Below are 18166 nucleotides of genomic sequence, written 5' to 3'. Positions count from 1 at the left end.
AAGCATCAAATATTTAAAATGGGGTTTAAAAAGTGTTTATTTTTAAATTAATACTGGGAAATTTTTGTTGTTTTTTTTTTTTTAAACAAAAGAAATGGGACACATCTGTGTGGGCTCCATTAAAGCTGAATGATATATACAGACCTTTTCCCCATTTTCAAGAAAGACCTTAGAGTTTCTCAGTCAAAGAGTGGTCCGATTGCATTAATAAAGCATGGCTCCACGGTAGAAGTTCAGGTGGCTTAGCTGGCCTGCCTGCAGTCCAGACCTGCCACATTATGAAACAAAAAATAAAGAAAGAATAGAATAGAATAGAAAAGAACAGAAAATATGACAGAGGCTCTGAACTGTTGAGAAGTTCAAGGTCTACATCAACCTAGAAAATATTTTGCTTCCAACACAGTTCAAAGAGCATAATTTATAGATGAGCTTATGCAATGCAACCCACGATTTGTAAGCAATTTCATTTTTTTGTTATTTAGGCTTTATGCATTTCTTTATGCGTTGGGTGTCAGAATGTGTGGCAGCTGATGTGATCTAGTTGCAAAATGGTCTCCAGTTTATTGTTAGTTTCACAAATGTGAAAGACTTTCTTTATTTTAATGAAAGATTCATTAGGGAATACAAAGATGGCAACGCTTGGAACTCCAGTCTGTATCAATCTCTTCCCAAGAGTACAACAATTCAGGTACTTCTAGACATAAGCTTGTTTATGACACGTCATTCTCAAGATTTGATAAGTCCAAGTATACAAAAGTTGTTTAAATTGGCATCTAATGCTCACATACCATCAATATAGTTTCATCAAAACCACAAGTTTCCACTGTGATCTTATTTTGAAATAAGCTTATACCACGTACAGTAAATAACCATTCATGCTGTGGTAATCATCTCTGAGAACCGCTACACATTTACAGATGTCCAAAAGAAAAAGCTCGCCTCTGCTATATGTATCACATGGTTATGGCTATCTTTCATCTTGCAAAACAAATGTGCTTTATCCACCCACTAAGAGTTACTGGTAGAATTAACGTCATACACAACGAAGGTCCCGTCAGACACTCTGACGTGAAGGCATTTTCTCTGTCGTTTGGCTTTGTGTAAAAAACTGGTGTTTTACTTAAGGGGAGGACTGGCTAGCAATCGGTAATTTCATGAAGTTTTTCAGGAAACAACTATTTTCTTTCAAAAGAAAAAAACATGTTTGTATTTTCAAACAATGAAAGTGTACGTAAGGAGACTTTTTAAAAGTAACTAATCCTTGAGTAATTACAAAACCTTCCTCTGTGTCAGTGTGCTGCTCCTGTCTCAAAGTTGTGCTGTTGACACTTTCGTGCACATGAAGGGGAGTACAAATCGCTCCAATTTCTTTTTTTCTATTTCTTGTAAAATCTGAGGCCAACAGAGGTAAGGTGTTTTTTACAGGCCTGTCAGTGTGCACGTATGTTTTTCGTGTTTCACTTCAGTTTGACTGTAATTACAGTGTATTTAGAGTGTTTTCATCATCCATGTGCCACTGTGTGTACTGGATCTCACTTGGAAGTGACAGCCTTCTTAGTAACACTTGCTCTCCTGCTTCCTCCACCTCCCGCTCCTCCTCCTTGCCAGAGATGGCTGGGGATGGTGAAGGCGTCCACGCTCATGCCCATCGTTTTAGAGGGGATGGCACTAAACTGCTTCCTGTCTGAGCTGTATTTGTAGATGGACTCCACCTGAATGGAGCTAACCGTCCGTGGGCCCACCCCAGCCAATCGCGCAAGCTCCTGGGTGTCAGGGTTCATGGTGTAAACGCCTCGAAACTGGCAGCTGGAATCGCGGAAGAGGATGAGGAAGTGGTTGGCAGGACTCTTCTCCATTTCCTGAAGTTGGAAAAACATGAATAAAAGATGCAGTAAGCACATGTTGCATCTGTGAGTATGGTCTACACCAGGCATGTCTAAAGTCTGGCCCGGGGGCTGATCACAGACATCGGTCAGATTTTACACGGCCCTCGCTCCTACCTTTAAAATGCATTATTTATGGCCTGCCACCACTAACAGAATTAATAAAGTGTCATTTCTTCTCACCTCAGTGTAGCAACCTCAGTAAGTCACTGAGCTACTGATATTCAGCTTCAGGAGATAATTCTGTTATTCTACTCTCTATATGTGAATGAAAAGCAGATTTATTTTGTTAAGGCTTCAAAACCAGATCACCATAATGAAAATGTTTGTGTTAGTAAAGTAAAATGTAAAAAACAGCACAATGTTTATGCTTCAAAAAAGGACGTGAAGGATTATGGGTGATTTTAATAAATATGGCGCCTACAGTTACAGAAATAGCAGAATTCACAATGAGCTTGATTAAAAGTGAAGTAAAATGAGTCCTCTACCTCAACAATCTTGTTTTTTTGAGACTCGTTGACCTTCCCTGCGAGGCAGCAGCGAGAGAGCGCGTTGTGAATGATGAATTTATTGGACTTGAAACTTGGTTCCTTGAAGAGTTTTGGACCTGAAATGTAAAAAAACAAAACAGACACGCTGGTTTTTGCAGACCAACTACAGCTGAAAGCACTTGGCTATTGCTTACAAGTACAAAGGAACCGAGTGATCGCGTTGGACCTGCTTAACGTTGTACCTGAGTATTCTGGGGCAGGTGAAGTTCCATTTGAACCACTCTCCGAGTCCTTCTCTCCATTTGTCAGTCTGCTTGGTGTTACACAACCTGAAGGTGAATCAGGGCGGGTGCTGCAGAGAAACCAAGAGTGCCCTGGTCGCATTATGACATCATAATAGACAGCAGAGGTAGGCAGATTGATCCAAATATCGTTAGTATCAATATGAATGTTGATACTGTATTTAAAATCTCGCTGTGTTGATAAACTGCCCTATAAGACGCTCGTGAAAAAACAACAAATTGTTGCATTATTGATGTCAACAGATTTGCCAGCATCAGGAAGTACAGGTAGTATATTTTCTAGCATGCCGGCTACTTCCTGATGGATTGGAGCAATGTATTGAACATAGAGGATAGAAACAAACTAAATTATTGAAAAACTATAAATAAATCTGCAATCCACAACCAGAATTTTCTTTTCTGAAAATTTTGAGTTAGTAAGTTAAATAACTCAAAGGTAGGTATCAATATTTAAGTTAATAAGAACAAAAACAAATCCTATTTTTTCTGACTTTCTAACTTTATCACTGGAATTTCTGATATTTCACTCGGATGCAAACACCTGGCCAACTAACCAATGCTGCAATTTCTTAAGCTATGCTTGTGCTGCTGCGACCTGACAATGCAGCAGTGTACCTGCGGAGTCGCTTTGTGGGGTCACCACCATTGTTTCCTGGTTCGTCTGTGGCTGCCAGGTTGAGTGAGGAGTGAGAATAGACTCTGGTCAACTTAGTACCTGGGGAAGCAAATGGTAGAACATAAAAATATTTCAGTCATTCAAATAGTGTAGAAATACTTTTTTCGAAACTATTTTGGCTTTACCAGTCGCTCCCTTGGCGGGACTCAGAGATAGCTGCGTTTCCTCTCTGGTCATGCTGCGAGGCCGGGAGCGGCTTTTCTTAGTGGGAGTTCGTCCTTGGTTAGTCGATTTTTGCTTAAGAACTTTGTCCAGGTCCTCCATGAGTCTGAGTTGTTGCCGCCATGCGTACTCCCCCCGTGTAAAATCTCCACGGCGAGCTGGAGTAGCCGGAGGTGTAGGAGAAGGTGAGGTCGTGGCTGCAGGAGGTGTGCTGGAAGGTGATGCCGCTTTTTTTTCTGAGGATGCTAGTCTAAACCCAACCAAACAAATTTAGGTTAATTTTACACACGTGCAGCTCAAATTTGGACTTGTTAATCAACAAATTCAAGAAAAGCAAATCTGTGGGGATTTACTTTGTATAGTTGCTTTCACAAATTTATAGAAACACTACCTGATTTCCCTTTCTTGCTCATTCCACTGTCTCCTCTTCTTTAGTTCCTCTGTTCTCTTCTGCTGTCGTTCTAACAGTACCGCTCTACGTTGAGCCATCTCCCCTTCACTGTGAACCTCGTCCTACAAACAAAGAAGCATGTAATTCATGTGCATCCAAAATACACTTTTCCTTGTCCATTCTCTTTTGCAAGAACTCACCTTGAAAAAAAATCCAATTCCTCCTTTGGCTCCCACTTCGTTCTGCTCTTCACCTGGTTCTAACATCTCCGCCTCTCTTGCATGTCCGCCTTTCGATCCAATTTGTTCTTTTGGCACATCGCTGTCTTCTATTGCCAAATTTAGTCGCTCTATTGGATCCAAAGGTTCGGCAGGGAGTCGTTCTGCAGGTTCCACAGCGGATTCTGTGTGGTCGCTCATGGAATCGGAGGAGAACTCCTGCCCCTCATCAGTTGGTTCATCGCTTCCCCCCTCTGGTCCCCCAAGAGATGATAATGATACTTCAATCAGGCTGCATTGCTTTCCCGCACCCGCGGCTCTTCCTCCTTCACCTCCTGTGCTGTACGCAGCAGACATGGACAAAGTCTCACTTTCAAATGAGCACTCAGAAGGAGCACCAGAGCTGCTCCCTCCAGCAGCTCTTAGACGATCTTGCCTGGGTTGCGGCAACCCTCCAATGACCCCTGTGTCTTCCTGCTCCAACTCCAGGCTAAACTGGGTGGGTGTTTCACTTGAGCCTGTGTCCGAGGTGCTCTCAGCGGCCTGTGGCTGCTGGGTAGCCTGGGGAGACTCCTGGGGAGTCCGGGGTCCACCGATACGGAAGGAAGAAGAGGTCTGTACCTGACACTTGCTGGGCGACACGCGTCGCAGGTGTGGGAGTGTGTCCACAGTTTGGGTTGGTGTCAAGACGCGATTGAGCGGAGGGAATTTAAGTTCGGAAGGCCGTGGGTGAGGCTGGTGTTGGATACGTGGATGGTGTTTGGGGCTACGGGGAGTGGACTGACTCTTAGTGCGAGAAGCTGGGCAGGAGGAAGATATAATAGTTTTTGGTGATGTGGAAGAGGAAACAAGATGAGACCGGCGTGATGGGGAAGAAGCAGATGGAGCATTGGAACCAGCAGGAATCACCCAAGCTTTACTGGTAGTCCTGGTTGGGGTTTTTGTCGGAGTTCTTGGTGGTGTTTTTGTTGGAGTGTGAGGAGGGGTTTTGGATGGTGTTTTGGTATTACTTCTAGTTGTTGATTTTGGAGTTGTTCTGAGCATATTTTTGGGTCTTTGGTTGCTCATGAGTTGCTGTTGCTGCTCGGTAAGTTTCTGCATGTCCTTCTGTAGCGACTGCAGAGCCTCACTGAGTTTCTGCACCACCTCGTTGTAGTCCACTAAAACGGCTTCCCCCACTTTCTCTGTTCCTTTTTCTATCTCTGATCCTTTCTTACTTTCAATAGAGAATGTGACCTGTTTCTCTAACCGCGGAGGATTGGAAACAGATGGCTTTTCTTTCTCCTCCTCCTGTTTCAGTTGTTCCTCCATGCGAGTGAGACGCTCATCAAGGGTCAGATTATCATCCGCTGCCTCACCTCCTCCTTCTCCTTGCTCTCTTTTCAGTTGAAGGAAAGCAGTTTTTCCAAGCCGCTGCCTGTGCTTGGCAAAAATAGCTTCGATACGTCTTTTTTGAGCTTCGATGCTTTTGCGTTTTTCCTCAAGACGAACTCCCAGTTCCCAGGCCTCAGAGCCAGGTTCCGGACCTCTGGGACCTGGGCTGTCCTGGCACCCTACTGCACCTGCTGGGGTGGAGGGTGTGTTTGGAGTTGCTGGGGTTGTTGGAGTCTGAGCAGAAGCCGACTCTTCCCCAGTAGCAGCAGGGTGTCTTCTTCGGTTGTCTCGTCGCTCAGCAAAGCTCGTCATGCGTGGACTGCTGCTGGTGCTGTGGTTTCCCTGACGACCGCTACTGGGTCGTATGTTACCCGGGGCGTTTCTGGGCATATCGTCCGATGCTTCCGAGGAGTCGACGCTGCCATCTCGCAGTACAGAGTCGTCATCACGTGACATATCAGAACGTCCTGACCTCTCCCGGCTTTCTCTCCTTCCTTGCCTTTCATTGCCGCCCACTTCTCCTCCAACTGGCCGGTAGAGGATTCCGGAGCGACACGGAGCAGAGCTGCTGAGCTGGGGATTATCCTCTTCAGGCGAGTGCAAAAAGAAACCTGCTGGAGCTCCTTCAGGACGTAACCTGGGCTCTGACCTGTCTGCCAAAGCTCCTTTCCCACCTTTCTCAGGTACCCTTCCCTTCTTCTGGTCTTTGCTGCCCGGTCTATGGACGACCTGCATCGCCTCCTCAATGGTCGGCAGCTCTCCCATTTGTGCAGTGTGTGCATATGGACCCCAGGAAGAGCGCTGCGATGGGGCTGAAGCGCTGACCAGGTGGCTGAGATCCTCCGGAGGGCTGTACGGGACACGAGTCATCCCTGCTGATGTCATCGGGGACGTCATTGCCGGGATGGCGGTGGCGAGGCTGTCAGTGCTGACGGAGCGAAAGACAGAATCTATTGGGTTTCCCATGACAATGTCAACATCACTGTCCAGGCCAAATGGGATGCTGAAAGTCACTGCTGACAGAGGACGACTGCAGAGAGGTGGGTGACAACGGAATGATGGATAAATGGATGAGTTGCACCAACAAGTATGGAAAAGCAGAGTCCACGGAAGCCAAAGTAAGAAGATTAAAAAAATTAAGATAAAATATGAGAGCAACACAACACTTACGATAGAAACCACATAAAGGGTTTAAGGATATCTACCTGATTTGTTTCTTTGTCCAGCTTTTGTTTTCTGCAAAGAAAATAACTCATAAGTCTCACACAACGGCTAATTGCACGCAAATGCAAAATAGCAATAGGCATAAAAGATGCGTGCCCAGTAACTGTTACCTGGTGAAACTGGAGAGGAGATGGGTACAAATGGTTGTTTAAAGATGAAAGAAGGAGAACCGCTGAAAAGGGACAACAGTGTTACACAACACAGCCAATTTTTGTCTGTGGCCCATCTGTTTGACTCAACAAATGGCTTGATTAGGTCCTGTTTGACTGTATTCAGATTTATTTCAGTTGAGTGTTATTTCCTACCCTGTAGTAATTTGGGTTTAGTGACTGGTCTTTTTTTTAATAATATTTCTAACCACTTTTTGTATATGTACTTGTATGTGTGGCATGCTGGTACCTGTTGCTGTTACCAGTGACGGGACTAATACAGTCAGTTAACCCTGAGACATCTGAAAGGTACAGAATGCAGTGTTACAGTCAGTGAACAAATGTGCACAAAGCCAGTAAAGCAAAGAAGTTCTTATTAACGTGGTGAAGTCACAAACCTGTGAGGTCAATGGGCTGTACGGGCTGGACAAAATCAGGTTTCTTGATCTCAAACCACTCCAGCAGCTCTGCTATGAAGCTCATGATGTTAAGCTGAGGAAAAGAGTGTGTTAGCGTGACATATGGACATTATGAAGACAGCATCAGCACTGAATACATTGCTTTAATGTCACGCCTCAGATTCAAGATAACTATATTACTATAACGATAAGATAGACCTTTCAGACATAACATTATGACCACCTGCCCAGTATGGTGTTGTTCCGCTTTGCTGCCAAAACAGCCCTGACTTGTTGAGGCACGGACTCTACTAGGCCCCTGAAGCTGTGGTATCTGCACCAAGATGTTAGCAACAGATCCTTTTACTCATGTAAGTTGCAATGTGCCTCCATGGATCAGACTTGTTTGTCCAGCACATCCCACAGGAGCTTGATTGGACTGAGATCTGGGGAATTTGGAGGCCAAGTCAACACCTCAAACTCACTGCTGTGTGCCTCCAGCCATTCCTGAATCATTTTTGTGACAGGCCATCAGGTAATGTCATGCTACAATGCTTAGGTACCTGGTACGAGTCAAAGTAACATCCACATGGATGTTAGGACCAAAGGTTTCCCAGCAGAACGTTGCTCAAAGCATCACGTTGCCTCTGCCGGCTTGGCTTCTTCCCTCACACACCATCATCCACTCGATATAAAAGAAAACGTGATTCATCAGACCAAGCCATATTCTACCATTGCTCCATGGTCCAGTTCTGATGTTCATGTGTTCATTGTTGGTGCTCTCAGTGGTGGACAGCGACCCTGACTGGTCTGCAGCTATGCAGCCGCATACACAACAAACTGTGATGAAGTCTGTACCCTGACACCTTTCTATCAGGGCGATTGTGGCTTAAGAGTTGGGAGTTCGCCTTGTAATCGGAAGGTTGCCGGTTCGAGCCCCGGCTTGGACAGTCTTGGTCGTTGTGTCCTTGGGCAAGACACTTCACCCGTTGCCTACTGGTGGTGGTCAGAGGGCCTGGTGGCGCCAGTGTCCGGCAGCCTCGCCTCTGTCAGTGCGCCCCAGGGTGGCTGTGGCTACAATGTAGTTGCCATCACCAGTGTGTGAATGGGTGGATGACAGGTTGTGTAAAGCGCTTTGGGGTCCTTAGGGACTAGAAAAGCACTATACAAATACAGGCCATTTTACCATCAGAACCAGCAGAAAGTTATTTGGCAATTTCGTAATGGACTGGTTCTTATACAGTGCTTTTCTACTCTATCTGATATTAGGCATGCAGACTGTAGCAGATCGAACCAACAACCTTCCAGTTAGTAGGTGATCCACTCTACCACCTGACCTACAATAGTTCGTCTGTTGGATCAGACCACACAGACCAGCCTTCACTCTTCACATGCATCAGGTGGCCTTGGCCGCCCATGACCCTGTTGCTGGTTCACACATTTTGACAGATACTGATCACTGCAGACTAGAAACACCCAACATGAATTTAGATGCTTTTTAAACCCTTTTTAAAGTTTAGCAGACGCTATGGCCCAATCATGCAGCCATCACAATATAGCCCTTCGCTCAAATCTGTACCCTTGCCCATTTTTCTCTTGCTAACCCATTAACTTTGAAGCCAAAGTCTTTACTTCCTCTCTAGTATATCCCACCAACTCACGCTATGATGAAGAGACGATCGGTTTAATTCACTTCACCTGTCAGTGGTCATAATGTTATACCTTTTCGCTCTAAAAGCTGGCTTCTGTTGCCCTCTAGTGGTTTAAATTGAAACCAACTGGTTTACATTCAGACCACAAACATTTTTCAGCCTATAGAAAGGATTAAGTTAGGAGTAAACACCCATACAAAGTTTCTCTGTTAACTAACAACAGTTTAATGTCAGAGACCGTGACGCTTACATGCAGAGTCAGTGGCGCGTAGAGCATATCCTCCACAGCAAGGGGGCAGCAGCTCTGCAAGCTGCTCTCACAGAACTCTTTGATCAGCTGCAGGTTGTAGAGAGAGTCAGCTACTGACATGGTATCCTTCAGACACACATCTGGAAGGAGTAAACAATGAAAAACAATGGAACAATGCTGCTTCCAGATGTTTGTCAAAGAACTTTAAATATATTTGCTTCAAATCAAGATAAAAGATGCTTTTTTTAAAGGCAAAATCTAAATAGAGAACATGAGAGGCACTATTGCGTTTTGTGACTATACTGATGTACTAAAAGTTACACGAAATGCATTAACAAGCAACATTTACAGGAAATTGTATTTTAAATTACAGCCCTATCACTTAAGCTGTTGAGTATTTTGAAGCGCACATTAACTAAATATAAATATTTCATCATCCTATCTGTACATCTATGCACATCTATGAATGTGTGTTAGTGTCTGAGTTAACGTGTACCCTCTAGAGGCAGCAAGCTGGGGCAGTAATAGTGCAGCACAGCAGCTATTGCGCAGCCGTTAGACAGATCTTTGACCGCAGAAACCAGAGGGAAAGTGGGAGTCAACTTAGACTGCACTTTGTCCTTCCTATAGCGGATCTGGATAAGAAAAGAGAGGGAAGGAGAAGAAAATTGACATAGGGGGGAAAAAGAACGTTTTGCAAAAAAAATAAAATAAGTGAGACTAAGAGTATACAGGCAGGGAAACGGGTTGTTTTTAAAGGGATTCAGAGAGAGACTCAGAAGTAGCAAAGGAAATATAAAATCAGCCAGCGTTGTGTTTCCGTCAGACAAGAAACAAAAGCATTGACTTAAAGTGTGAAGCCAGCCAAACGCCAGGAAAAACTGCAAAGAGAAGAAAAGCCCATAGAAACAAAGCACAAGACCAATAATGCCTCAAGTTTGTACACATATAGACACAGCAACCAGAAGGTGCAGTGCAACAGTTAAAAAGGGACATTGCAAACAAAGAAAAAAGACTGAAAGAAAGACGTGAAAAGGAGGATGTTTGTTTTTCGGTGTCCATGCAGTGGTAATGGGCACTGATGACACTGTGAGCCTTTGCTTCTAATTGGCATTGATTAAATGAAAAAAGTAAAAGAAGAGAAAGAAAAGGTGAGTCTCGCAGCTCAGACGCCGCATCAGTCTTTGACGTCCACATGAGATAAACAAACCCAAAAACAAGGCATCTGTAACGTAAGCTGACTGTTCCACAGCCTTGTTGGAGCAGGACAAAGAAGGCGCGTTCAGCTTCAAAGGGTAGCACGCAGTGGCGCCGTGCCTCCTATAACAAGGCTCTGTAACACACAACGATAACTATGGAGAAGTTGTGTTAAAGGCTAATGAGTTTTAAAGTGATCCATCCAGCCTCGAGGTTGGAGTGGTGGTTAGCTTGCAGTCAGCTGTACGGTCAGTCACTGGTCGACAACGTGGTAGGTGAGGTGTGGCGATTGGTCGGTTTGTCGGTCAGTCGAGTGCAATGGTACGGGAAGCGGGGGTGGGGGGAGAGGGTGAGAGAAGAGCGAGGTGTTATACGTTACCACTGGCGGCTTATTCCCCGACTCCTTCAAACAAAAAGCGATAGCATGCTGGATGGGGGATGGCAGAGAGAGGGAAACAAGCATAAATGACAAGGGGGCCGCTCATCATGGGAACCGCCACACCAAAAAACGTCTGCTCAGGGGGGAGAGGACAGAGCGATGGAGGAGGAGGAGAGGAAGGGGACAAACCAAGGGAGCACAGATGTCTTTTAATAACCACTTAATAAAGGTCACTTCACCTCTGTCGCCTCCTTCTTCAGCAACTCCTCCTCCACCTCGCCTCTAAAAATCTGGCTCATTTTGAGATGAAACTGATGACTGAATGTAGCAACGTCAGAAACACCCAGTGTCCAAAACAGCATCAGTTGACAATAATAAGGAGTTTCGGGACATAATGGGGCAACAGATCGGTCAGCTGGTATTAAGATAAGTCTACTGGACACTTTTTATGAGGAGACAGGTAAAAGGTATGTGTGGGCATTTCCAGCAGGCACAATAATGTCAGCCGTAGCAGATGGACAGACAAAGAGGACAACAGAGAAGAGAAGAGTACACTTACGGGGACTAGTTTCCAGTACCACCGGGTGGACTGACACTGCCAGAGATCAAGGAGTGACAGAAACAAACCGAGGGGAGAAAACAGAAGAAGGGCAAGGTCAATGTTTGAAGCTGCAGCAACATAGCAATGAGGCACATACATGCTTTATTACAAGTCATCAAGCATGTGAGTATTTATGTGTTTGTTGGCGGTATTTTACCGAGTCCTGAACAGGCTGCAAGTCTGTGCAATTCTGTGACTTAGGCGGCTCTTCTTCTTCTGTGCTTTCTCTTAGCTTCTGGTTCAACTGCAAATGTAAGACAAACACTATTACAGTAGAACTCACATGATTTCAAAGTTACAATGTTTTATCACAAGAAATAAAATGTTTCTTAGCCAATGCTAGCTAACGTGCTAGCATTAGCTGATAATGAAATTATAATGATAATTTCTTTAGCTTAATTAGCAAGTTTCACTATCCCAGCTGTCATGGCGTGAGAGATGGGGGACATCATGGACTGTAAACAAGTCTGCCCATTTTACAAGATTCGTTCATTCCACGAGTCAGAAACAACAATTATCCAAGATACGTTCACAGGCTAACAACATGTGATTGACACGTCGTCCTCCCCTCTCTTGTCACGCCCAGAATCAAAACACCATTCAGTGATTGTGGAAATAGTGATGCTTTAAACCAGTAGAAACCAGTGGTTGTCATCATAGTAGTTATGTCCGTCTCTTGACAGCATCCATCTGAGGATGAAATGGTCATGTAAATCTGCATAACTTTGAATCTCAATACAATTTCATCTAGTGAGGTTTTTTTATGTCTTCTCTGCTACAAAGACCAACGCTTCTTTGTGTCAGGTTGTAAACGTGTTTATTTTTGTTGTAAAGCTGGACATTTTAACAGTCGGTGTGGATTGATTCGCTTTTGGAGCTAACCTCAGGTTGCCACTGGAGACAATGCAGAGTCTGTGGTATTTCAGCATTCAGATTCTCATGACTAGTCCTGTCAGTGATGTTGTGTTATGTGTGATAACTTAATCTAAGGCTTTAAACCAATAAAAACCATGAACTGGGACAGAAGTTGAATCTGCTGAGACCAGCAGAAATCACCGATGTTGTGTTCTCACCCTGTTGACCCAGAAGAGCAGTCCATTCTCCCACGGCGCTCCAACACCCATCTGCTCCGCCTCCACCGCCATTTTCACCTGACCCACCGTCTCTTTGGTAGCCAGTGACATCAGCGAGTCAATAAGGGCGAGGTGGGCTTTCTGCACCAATCAGGGAGAAGAAGGACCATTTAAGCACCTGAGTAGCTGGTATGACTGAGACTGAAATGTTGGCACAGTTGGAAAGGCCAGTCTGAAGATCTGACTCTTTTCCTTCCTGTAAATGATCCAATCTTACATTGGAAACCTCCTATAAAAAATGTTTTTAAATTGTATTTAAGTGACTATTCAAATGCTACCTGAGATGCTGAAAGCATTCAACCACTTGCAGGTTGAATTTAAAGTAGAAAATACGCCATCATACAAATACACAACACACACCGTTTTAATAGGGCTACTGCTAAGGTCCTCCTCTGTGACATCGGCATCCTGGACCTTCGGAGCGAAACCTTTCTTAATGAGGAACTGCAGGAGGGCAGAGTTATCAGCTGGAGACCCCTGCGATGCTGGCTGAGAGACCCCGTGTGCCTGGGCAAGCAGTGCCTGAGCTCTGCAGTAGATCTCCGGGGAGAGAAGCAGCTTGGAGACAGCCGGCTTGAGGTGCTCTTGTTCATACTGGTCCTTATAGAGCGGATCGCGCAACTCCACCGGAACGTTCTCTGAAAAGAAAAGGACATTCTCACTTTGGTTTTTGGAAGAAGAGTCCATATTAGCAAATATTAGCAGCCAACAGGTCTTCTCCTGTTGGCTGCTCTCTTTAGGGGTCACCACAGTGGATCACCTGCCTCGCTCTCATTCACATGGTGGTCAGAGCTCACTTCACAGGCCAGATTTACTAACACACTGTTCCATCACAAACTGGGTTTTTGTTGGAATTTACTAAGAGAGCACAGTGACAAGAGGTGGGAACGTAGAGCTTTTTGCAACTGACCCTGTCGCATTTGTGATTCTGGAAGTTACTCTTTCAAGGCACAAAATATAGAGAAGGGACTATTTAAATCAAGCAGATATTCTTAATTGTACAGATATTTAACACTGAATCACACCTATTACAAGGTAGCTGTAGCTAAGGAGGTAGAGCAGGTCATCTGCTGATTGGAAGGTTGGTAGTTTGATCCCTGGCTCCCTTCAGTCTGCATGCCAAATATCCTTGGGCAAGATACTAACCCGAAGTTCTTTGCTGATACATCCAATGGAGTATGAAAGCTAGTTAAAAAGCATAGAAAAAAACGTATTTGAGATTTGACTTCCACGCTATTTTGGCCTGTTCAGTAAATCTGACCTTAAATCTTCTTACAATTAGCATATTAGCTTAATGGATGCTGCTAGCATGCAAAGGTAAAGAGAAAAATTCTTTATGAAATATTTTTAACTGCCAGTTTGACCAGTAGCAGCTTTTGAAAAAGAGGTTTGAGATTAAAGCACCAACTTCTAGCTCCTCTTTACACACCGATCAGGCATTACATCATGACCACGTGTCCAATAAGGTGTTGTTCCCCTTTTGCTGGAAAAACAGCCCCGACCTTTTGAGGCATGGACCACTGAAGGTGTGCTGTGGTATCTGGCACCATGTTGTTGTCAACAGATCCTTTATCCTGCTGAAAGAGGCCACAGCCAACAGGGAATGCCGTTTCCATGAAAGGGTGTACCTGATCTGCAACAATGCTTATGCTTAAAGAAACGACGCTAGATGCAAAAGATACAACTGTGTTTAGAAATTCAAAGGACGGTCACTGAATGGTGCAAGCTGTACACTCATCTATTATCTCCAAGCCGAGATCATTGAGAATAAGAACTTGTCCACTTTATACAAGAGCTACATCTCTTAGGTGCATGTGAGCCGATATATATGAGGAGAAAACACTGAGCTTTCCTGTGCTGTGCTCTGGGAACGGTAAAAACTGCCAGATGGAATTCTGATGCAGAGAAAGGCTTTATGAAAACACTGCCCAATGTAAAATAAAGGCCGCAGCAGTCACACAGGCTGTTTGCAGCCAGCCTTGTCACATAAACTGTGGAAAAATATAAATAACTTATGGAACACACTGAAGACGTATTCCCACAATGGAAATCTGTGACGGAAAGCTACAGAATCTGACTGCAGGAGGCAATAATGTCATCATCTTCATGTACAGCTCAGCTAGGTTACCCAGACAAGAGAGTGTGTGTTTGTGAACATGTCCAGTCCGCTAGGAGTTGGTCAGTTCATAGACACATACACACTGTGACCACAAAAACACACAATTCCCTGACTGACCCATATTCCAACTTGGCATGATCTGGAAGACTGGAGTAGATTTGAAGGAACTCTCAGAGCTCGCATGACTTCCGTTCACTCTGCAGTCAGTCCCTGATCTCTTTAAGTCTCTGCCGTTATTTTCTACCCCCTCACTTCTTGATCCGTCCACACACATTTTCAGAGTGACCCGCAATGAGCGCCACAACTACTCTCCACTGTCGTAAGGCTTACTTATGTAACTGAAACTCCTCCTTCCTATGCTGTGGCCCATTTCTCTGAGGAGAGGAGACAAAAGATTTGACGAGCACATCGATTACACTGAGCACACACTGCAGTGCAGTGTGACACACGCGCACTGTTTTTGGGGTTGGACCCCTTTGCCTTTCAGACTCTGTAAAGAGAGCTGGGAGGAAACAGGACTTCGGTCACTATGGGAACGATGAAAATGGAAAGTGGCCATTTGTCCCAATCACAGCTGAGGCAATGAGACTGGACTGCAGAGTAGGGAACATTACAAACAGGACTGTGGAGCTATCCATTTAAATCTTTCTACCACAGTGCAAACACGTGTTTAGGGAAGCAGATATGGATTATTTTCTCCATGGATTGACCTGCTAATCATTCTAAAAACAATGAACAATGTCCAGGATAGATTTCCAGAGCCAATCTCAGACTCTTCAGACTCTTCAGATTGTTTCCTTGTGCAACCATTATCCCAGAACATGAAAAACATCCTGTTCTATCAAAGAAAAGCAGAATATTCCACGAGTTAAAATGGGAATTTGTAACATATAAGCTTGAAAACTGAGAGAAGGTACTAATGTGCTTGAATTCAAATGGTTCCTCTGTTTAGACGAATTTAAATTCATGTTGAGTTAAAGTCCACTCATCATTTCAGGGTTACATTTGCTGAAATTGATGATTTCCTTACTACCAGGGAAACCTATGAATGTCTTTCAGGACATAAATTTAAGTCAACATTATTTTGGGTTGCATCTGAAAAAGTTGAATGGTTGCTAAATCCCCAGCACTCACAGAAGGTGGTTCAGTTCTAGTTGGTGTAGACCAAACACAGAGCTAAAACTGATGTGAACACATACGCATGTGGTGACTCTCGGTTTGTCACTTCTCGTGAGTTAGAAATATTTTATTGATGATGCGTGACTCCTGCTCAGACAGGACAATCCTGCCAAAGAGGACTGACTCTCAGTGAGGCCATTTCCTGGTTAAATAAAGGTCACGGAGTCTTTACTAGAAGACTATTACCTAACTTGACTTGGAAACCACATGATACCAAGAAAAAAATACAACTGGTTTCATAATGTCTCTGTTTGTTTTAAAGTGACACAATCATTAGATAACAGCTCTCTGCGGTCCTGTCCACTGTTTGGGTGGAATAATAAACCTCGTCAGTGTGAGGACTGTGACCGGTGCATGAATCTCATGTGCGGCTTTATTAGTGCCATTTTCTTCGGGGCTTCCATTAAAAATTCGACAAGACACCCCAGTGGACATTTTCCAGTTGACGGATAACAATGAAGCCTCCCTGCTGAGAGGCTTACAGCTCATCTCTCCTCCTCTCTGCTGTCCTGCACTGACGGGGAGGCCAGACACAAATGTGATATGAAATTCTGTCTAAAGCCATTACTGCAGCAGATAACCTGGATTATTACATGCGCAGGTTTACTACTGCTTAGTTAGCCTGCTGTGTGACATCACTGCATTAGCCAGCACAGTCTGAACCTTCCTACATGCACATTATGTGAGATTGGGTCTTGTCACATTTATCATGCTAACAGGAGGCCGGAGGTAGCCACAACACTAACCAGAGCAATAGCAGCTGGCAGGATACTGAACTGCTTCAAAATCAAATACGGTTTTGTTTTGGTCGGTTGGTCTGATCAAATGACAAAACTGCTGATTGCAGACCCAGCCACGCAGCATGATGTCATCCGATACAGAGCAGGCATAAAGTGCACAAAGACCAAAGCTGACCTAACATTTCTTTCACAGTGTAACCAAAATCTAAACAACGTGGTCTTCGTGAGAGGTGGTTTAACGCAGCAGGATGCTGCACCTACACCTGCTTACAGCATTCAGAAACCCTCTGCATTCTTTGGCCTGTTAATGCAGGGAGGAGGTGGCACTTGTGCCGGGTTTATTCAGAACTTCTTCAGGGAATGAATGCGTGTGGTGCAAGAAAGCCATCCATTGTCTTAGCAGCCCCACTGTGTCACCTTCACCACACCGTGCGTGCGTAACAGTGACACAAATATTATGCGGTCTTGACCCATTTAGAGCAGGCCCACGCATGAGCTATACATACACATTTCCCAAATCCACAAAAAAACCCAACAAATAAATTTTCCCGTCGTTACAAATCTCTCCACAGGCCTGACTGAGCCCGGCTCTGACAAAGGCTTTGTTGTCCGGTTCCTCCACGCATCACGCACCACTGAGGAGATTCCTTCTGACAAGCCTCGTGCTCACGTCAAATAATTGGCTAATATGATAACCTGCACGCGCTGTGGAAACTGCACACCCGATAGAGGGGGGAGACGCTGGCCCAGGTTGACCACGAGCATCGTCGGGGCAGAGGATGATAATGATGGATGACGCGGAGAAGGGCTTTCCTTTGAAGGCAGATAGCGGGGTTAGACGGACTCGGAGCTGCATATGGAGCGGGATACAGCGGGATAAATTATTAAGCGCCCCACCCAAGATGCGCCTCAGCTGTGGGTAGAGGCTGGAGGGTACCTGCAGAGCCGTAGGATTTCGACAGCAGCCACCGAACGCTGGCGCAGATCTTGGCTCGATTGAAGTCGTACTGGTCCAGCGGTTTGATCTCCGGCACCGAGAAGGTCTTCTTCATCGCGCTGGGAGAGTCCACCATGGCTGCGGTGTACCGCACCGAAGACACGGAGGCAGCAGCAGCAGCACCGGGAAATGTGAGGAGGAGGGATGGAGAAGGAGGCGGGGGAGGAGGGGAAACGGAGGAGGGCTCTGCGATTTAGACTGAAGACAAACAAATGAATGATAATAAATCAGTTATCACAAACAGAGGGTTGATAATAGAAACGTGGTCTGCTGACAGATTTGTTTCTTTTAAAAAATAAATGTCACACTGGTGCCACCAAGCCGGCTCCACGCCCCCCTAAACGTCACAAATCAGCCAATGAGGATGTTTCTCAGATCGGCGATGCTCTCCGCAGCAGCACAAACAGCACTAACAAACCTCCGCTCCGGTTCACAAGAGCACATTGATGGAATTACCCGACGCCACTTTTCAGCCTGTAGACTCGGCATAAACGCGAGTAACAGCCTCCTTCCTCCACACGGCGGCGCCCTTGAGCAAGGCATCAACTCGATCACTCACACGATCACTCACTACATCTGGAAAGTATTCACTGCGCTTCGTTTGTTCCACATTGTGTCATGTTACAGCCTTATTCACGTTCATTTTCACAC

At 45.0% G+C, this 18166-nt stretch overlaps 1 protein-coding gene across 3 annotated transcripts; it reads right to left on the bottom strand.

Annotated features, from left to right (window-relative positions):
- Window positions 1-1532: 1532 nt before the first annotated feature.
- On the bottom strand, window positions 1533-17591 carry LOC146630197 (calmodulin-regulated spectrin-associated protein 3-like). 3 transcript variants are annotated; one of them, XM_085355654.1, is made up of 19 exons: window positions 17456-17591; window positions 12841-13118; window positions 12421-12561; window positions 11505-11591; window positions 11306-11341; window positions 10747-10794; window positions 9667-9805; window positions 9171-9310; window positions 7269-7362; window positions 7121-7172; window positions 6832-6893; window positions 6703-6748; window positions 4106-6527; window positions 3906-4027; window positions 3478-3764; window positions 3292-3391; window positions 2617-2726; window positions 2372-2490; window positions 1533-1859 (listed from the first exon to the last, which is right to left on the bottom strand). In XM_085355654.1, exons 1-19 carry the CDS (start codon window positions 17589-17591, stop codon window positions 1533-1535), a joined length of 4746 nt encoding a protein of 1581 aa, XP_085211780.1. The 3 variants fall into 3 exon arrangements, with proteins under 3 accessions (XP_085211780.1, XP_085211781.1, XP_085211782.1); XM_085355655.1 differs by having other exon boundaries at window positions 6703-6733; XM_085355656.1 differs by lacking the exon at window positions 10747-10794 and having other exon boundaries at window positions 3292-3383; window positions 3452-3764; window positions 6703-6733.
- Between the last annotated feature and the right edge of the window lie 575 nt (window positions 17592-18166).

This window comes from Diplotaxodon limnothrissa, linkage group LG6 (genome assembly GCF_057381915.1).
Source record: "Diplotaxodon limnothrissa isolate DT_005_m linkage group LG6, D_limnothrissa_male_GT1.1, whole genome shotgun sequence".
In the NCBI taxonomy this organism is placed as follows: domain Eukaryota; kingdom Metazoa; phylum Chordata; class Actinopteri; order Cichliformes; family Cichlidae; genus Diplotaxodon; species Diplotaxodon limnothrissa.
This window is presented reverse-complemented; position numbering and strand designations above follow the sequence as displayed.

Bases quoted from the DNA above. Each gene is read 5' to 3' on its own strand.
- LOC146630197 (XM_085355654.1), bottom strand. From the start codon at position 17,591: ATGGTGGACTCTCCCAGCGCGATGAAGAAGACCTTCTCGGTGCCGGAG. The intron at 13,119-17,455 runs GTACCCTCCAGC...TTTTCTTTTCAG, and splicing joins GAAATCCTACGGCTCTGCAG to AGAACGTTCCGGTGGAGTTG. The intron at 7,363-9,170 runs GTAAGCGTCACG...TCTTTTCCTCAG, and splicing joins ACGCGCCACTGACTCTGCAT to CTTAACATCATGAGCTTCAT.